At 44.5% G+C, this 4517-nt stretch overlaps 1 protein-coding gene across 1 annotated transcript in view; it reads left to right on the top strand.

Annotated features, from left to right (window-relative positions):
• The window catches only part of LOC112070325 (zinc finger protein GLI1-like), a 136068-nt gene that overhangs the window by 113524 nt on the left and 18027 nt on the right, over positions 1-4517 (top strand). Inside the window, exons 4-7 of the mRNA XM_070438917.1 lie at positions 1268-1357; positions 2157-2355; positions 3968-4115; positions 4354-4461. Of these exons, the coding sequence (XP_070295018.1) occupies positions 1268-1357; positions 2157-2355; positions 3968-4115; positions 4354-4461 (545 nt within the window). The remainder of the gene's footprint in view (positions 1-1267; positions 1358-2156; positions 2356-3967; positions 4116-4353; positions 4462-4517) is intronic.

Raw genomic sequence — 4517 nt, 5'->3', positions numbered from 1 at the left:
AGGCTGGGTTTCTGTAACAGACACTTTGTGACATCAGCTGATTAAGAAGGGCTTTATAATACATCTGATTGAATTGATTGATTTTAGTGGAATATACAATGATGTTTTAAATATGAGGGTTTTAAGCATGAATATAATTCCCTAAAACCCCAAACAGCAAGCAATGCAGGTGTAGAAGCACGGTGGCTAGGAAAAACTCCCTAGAAAGGCCAGAACCTAGGAAGAAACCTAGAGAGGAACAAGGCTATGAGGGGTGGCCAGTCCTCTTCTGGCTGTGCCGGGTGGAGAATATAACAGAGCATGGTTCAAATGTTCATAGATGACCAGCAGGGTCAAATAATAATAATCACAGTGGTTGTAGAGGGTGCAACATGTTAGCACCTCAGGAGTAAATATCAGTTGGCTTTTCATAGCCGATCATTCAGAGTATCTCTACTGTCTCTAGAGAGTTGAAAACAGCAGGTCCGGGACAAGGTAGCACGTCCGGTGAACAGGTCAGGGTTCCATAGCCGCAGGCAGAACAGTTGAAACTGGAGCAGCAGCACGGCCAGGTGGACTGGGGACAGCAAGGAGTCATCAGGCCAGGTAGTCCTGAGGCATGGTCCTAGGGCTCAGGTCCTCTGAGAGAGAGAAAGAAAGAAAGAAAGAGAGAATTAGAGAGAGCATTCTTAAATTCACACAGGACACAGGATAAGACAGGAGAAATACTCCAGATATAACAGACTGACCCTAGCCCCCCGACACATAAACTACTGCAGCATAAATACTGGATGGTTTATATTTAGGATAATTTAGGATAATGTTTCAAAGCTTTGTCATTCAATTTTTTTTCAATCATCTTACAGAATTATTTCATATATTTTACATGTGATAAAGCCACACAAAGGGCCAGCGATTATTACAGACTCCAGTGATAATCTGAAGGACCCAAAAGGGCCACTAGATGTCGTGTGATAAATTACATGAAATCCTTCAAAGATACCAACATTCTGGTAGTTTTACAAGTAAACCTTGAACGTTTCCAGTAATATACCCTCCCTTTGCAACCCTAATCATGTGAATAACTTCATGACCTTTAACCTCATTATAACCAGAGACAGAGGCTCTATCTCAATTAGTCTTTCCTCCATTCCTCCCGAATCTTAGCCTCCTTTTCACCCATGACGTGAAGCAGCAGTCAGAATTGGCCATGTTCCTTAAGCAGTCAGAATGGCCATGTCCTAAAGCCAGTAATAATGTGTTATTCTCCTTCTCTGTGCTTGTCCAGGTGGTAACAGCTCTCCCTACTGTCAGAACAACCTCATGTCATCCCACTATGGCTTCCCCCACGGCCACGGGTCAGACCACATGGGAGGCGGTAAGGCAATAACTGAGTCGTGTTCATTAGGCACCAAATGGAAGAAAAAGGACTGAAACTGGGAGGGACTACCTGGACTTGTCTAATGAGAAATGCAAATTTGGTTTAAAAATGTTTTCCGTTGCAACCCCCTCTCTCTCTGCTACCCGTCCCTCCCCCTCTCTCTCTACCCCCTCCCTGTTCCCCTTTCCCCAACCCCCTCTCTCTCTGCTACCCCGTCCCTCCCCTCTCTCCTACCCCCCCCTGTTCCCCTTCCCCACCCCCCAATTCCCTCTCTCTCTGCTAACCCGTCCCTCCCCCTCTCTCCTTCTACCCCCTCCCTGTTCCCCTTTCCCCAATCCCCTCTCGGTTCTGCTACCAGTCCTTCCCCTCTCGCTCTACCCCCGCCCTTTCCCCTTTCCCCAATCCCTCTTCGACTGCTACCCGTCCCTCCCCCCTCCTCTTATCCCCCTCCCTGTCCCCTTTCCCCAACCCCCTCTCTCGCTGCTACCCGGCCCTCCCCCTCGCTCTCTATCCCCTCCCTGGTCCCCTTCCCCAATCCCTCTCTCTTCTGCTACCCGTCCCTCCCCTCTCTCTTCTACCCCCCTCCCTGTTTTCCCCTTTCCCCAACCCCCCAAACCCCTCTCTCCCCCCTCCTTGCTCCTTCTCCCCCACCCCACAACCCCCTCTCTCCCCCCTCCTTGCGTTCCTTGCTCCTGTCTCCCCAAACTCCAATTCCCCCACTTCCCCTCTCTTCCCCCTTCTTGCCCTTTCTCCCCCCACACCCTCTCTCCCCCTCTCCCTCCTTTCTCTCCCTCAGGTTCGCGGTTCTCCACGCCTCGCTCCATGCTGAAGCTGAGTAAGAAGCGTGCTCTGTCCATCTCTCCTCTGTCGGACGCCAGCATGGACCTCCACACGGTCATCAGGACCTCTCCTAACTCACTGGTGGCATTTGTCAACTCACGCTGTGGACCCAACGGAGGCTCCTCCTACGGACATCTGTCTGTTGGTGCTATGAGGTTAGAGCCTTACACTATACTAAACTATAGTACACTTTACTATACTGTAATATACTGTACTGTAATATACTATACTGTACTGTACTATAATATACTGTGCTATATTATACTGCGCTATACTATATTATACCGTACTATACCATATTATACTGTACTATACTATACCATACCACACTATACTGTACTATACTATACTATATTATACTGTGCTATACTATAGCGTACTACACCATGATGTGCTATACTGTAGTATACCGCAATATGCAACACTATACTGTACTATGCAATGATATACTGTGCGATACTATACTATACTGCACTATAATATACTGTGCTATACTATAATATACTATATCGTACTACATTATACTGTACTATAATATACTATACTGTACTATACTATAATATACTGTACTATACTGTGCTATACTGTACTGTATTGTGATGCGCTGTACTGTACTGTACTACAGACCAAATGTAGGCTCATCCTACGGACATCTGTCTATTGGTGATATAAGGTTAGAGCCTTACACTATACTAAACTGTAGCGCACTATACTATACTGTACTGTACTATACTGTACTGTACTGTGTTGTACTGTACTCTACTGTACTATACGGCACTGTACTATACTGTACTGTACTATACTATACTGTACTGTGTTATACTGTACTGTGTTGTACTGTACTATACTGTACTATACGGCTCTGTACTGTACTGTACTATACTATACTGTACTGTGTTATACTGTACTATAGTGTACTACACTGTACTGTGTTGTACTGTACTATACTGTACTATACGGCACTGTACTAGACTGTACTGTACTATACTATACTGTACTGTGTTATACTGTACTATAGTGTACTATACTGTACTGTACTGTGTTATAATGTACTGTACTGTACTATACTACAGACCCAATGGAGCCAACTCCTATGGACATCTGTCTGTTGGTGCCATGAGGTTAGAGCCTTACACTATACTAAACTATAGTACACTTTACTATACTGTAATATACTATACTGTACTATACTATACTGTACTATACTATACTGTACTATACTATACTGTACTGTACTGTACTATACAATACTGTACTGTACTTTGTTGTACTGTACTATACGGTACTGTATTTTGACTATACTGTACTATACTGTACTGTACTGTACTATACTATACTATACTATACTATACTATACTGTACTGTACTGTACTGTACTATACTATACTATACTGTACTGTACTGTACTGTATTACACTATACTGTACTATACTGTACTGTACTGTACTGCACTGTACTATACTATACTACAGACCCAACGGGTCTGTTGTTGCCATGAGGTCAGCTCTCCAGAACATTTCCTATAGAACTGGAACACAATAGAAGTCAATAATAGACATCATCTTTGGCTTCATAGTCACTTTGTATTGAAATGTGAGTCATCTGGGAATTCATCAACTATCACCAGCTTTATTCCATGTGGTCAGTGTTATATCCATAGACATCAAGATGATACAAGTGTTTATAATCATTCCCCATTCAGTTGAATGTTTATTAGTAACTGTGATCAGTTTATAATAGCCATATGTCTTGTCTCCTGTATGGCAGTCCGTCTATGGGTCTCTCCAACTCCATCAACTACCAGTCCAGACAACAAGGCTCAATGTACGGCGGACACACCCCAGGACCCTGCCACGCCCCTCCCGGCAGAATACCCCCACACAACCCCCGACTCCACGCACCCAAACATGGACACGTAAGACTATTTGTGATTGTCTTGAGACACCTGCTACGGACTCGACAGTTTAAAGTCGCGCAGAGAAACAGAGAGACATTCTAAAACTACAGTATGTATTTGACTAGTTTTGACATGTTTTTTTTGTGTGTAGCTGTAGAAAGAGGTGGTACAGGGCAGTGTGATGTGTTACCAGCCATTTTAACGTACCCTGGATGTGACAGAGTGTAATTCTGACTTGGTCTGTGTTTCTGTGTAGCTGAAGACAGAACCCGGGCTGGGCAGTGTGATGGATGGGATGAATATCAAGTGTCTGGAGGAGCGATCCGAGGGAGACATGGTCAGCCCCTCTTCCACTGGCACACAGGTAACAAATTACACACCACACACACACACACACACCACACACACACACACACACAC

This window comes from Salvelinus sp. IW2-2015, unplaced genomic scaffold, assembly GCF_002910315.2.
Source record: "Salvelinus sp. IW2-2015 unplaced genomic scaffold, ASM291031v2 Un_scaffold1294, whole genome shotgun sequence".
In the NCBI taxonomy this organism is placed as follows: Eukaryota; Metazoa; Chordata; class Actinopteri; order Salmoniformes; family Salmonidae; genus Salvelinus; species Salvelinus sp. IW2-2015.
The sequence above is the reverse complement of the archived record's forward strand: the minus strand, read 5'-3'. Positions and strand labels throughout refer to the sequence as shown.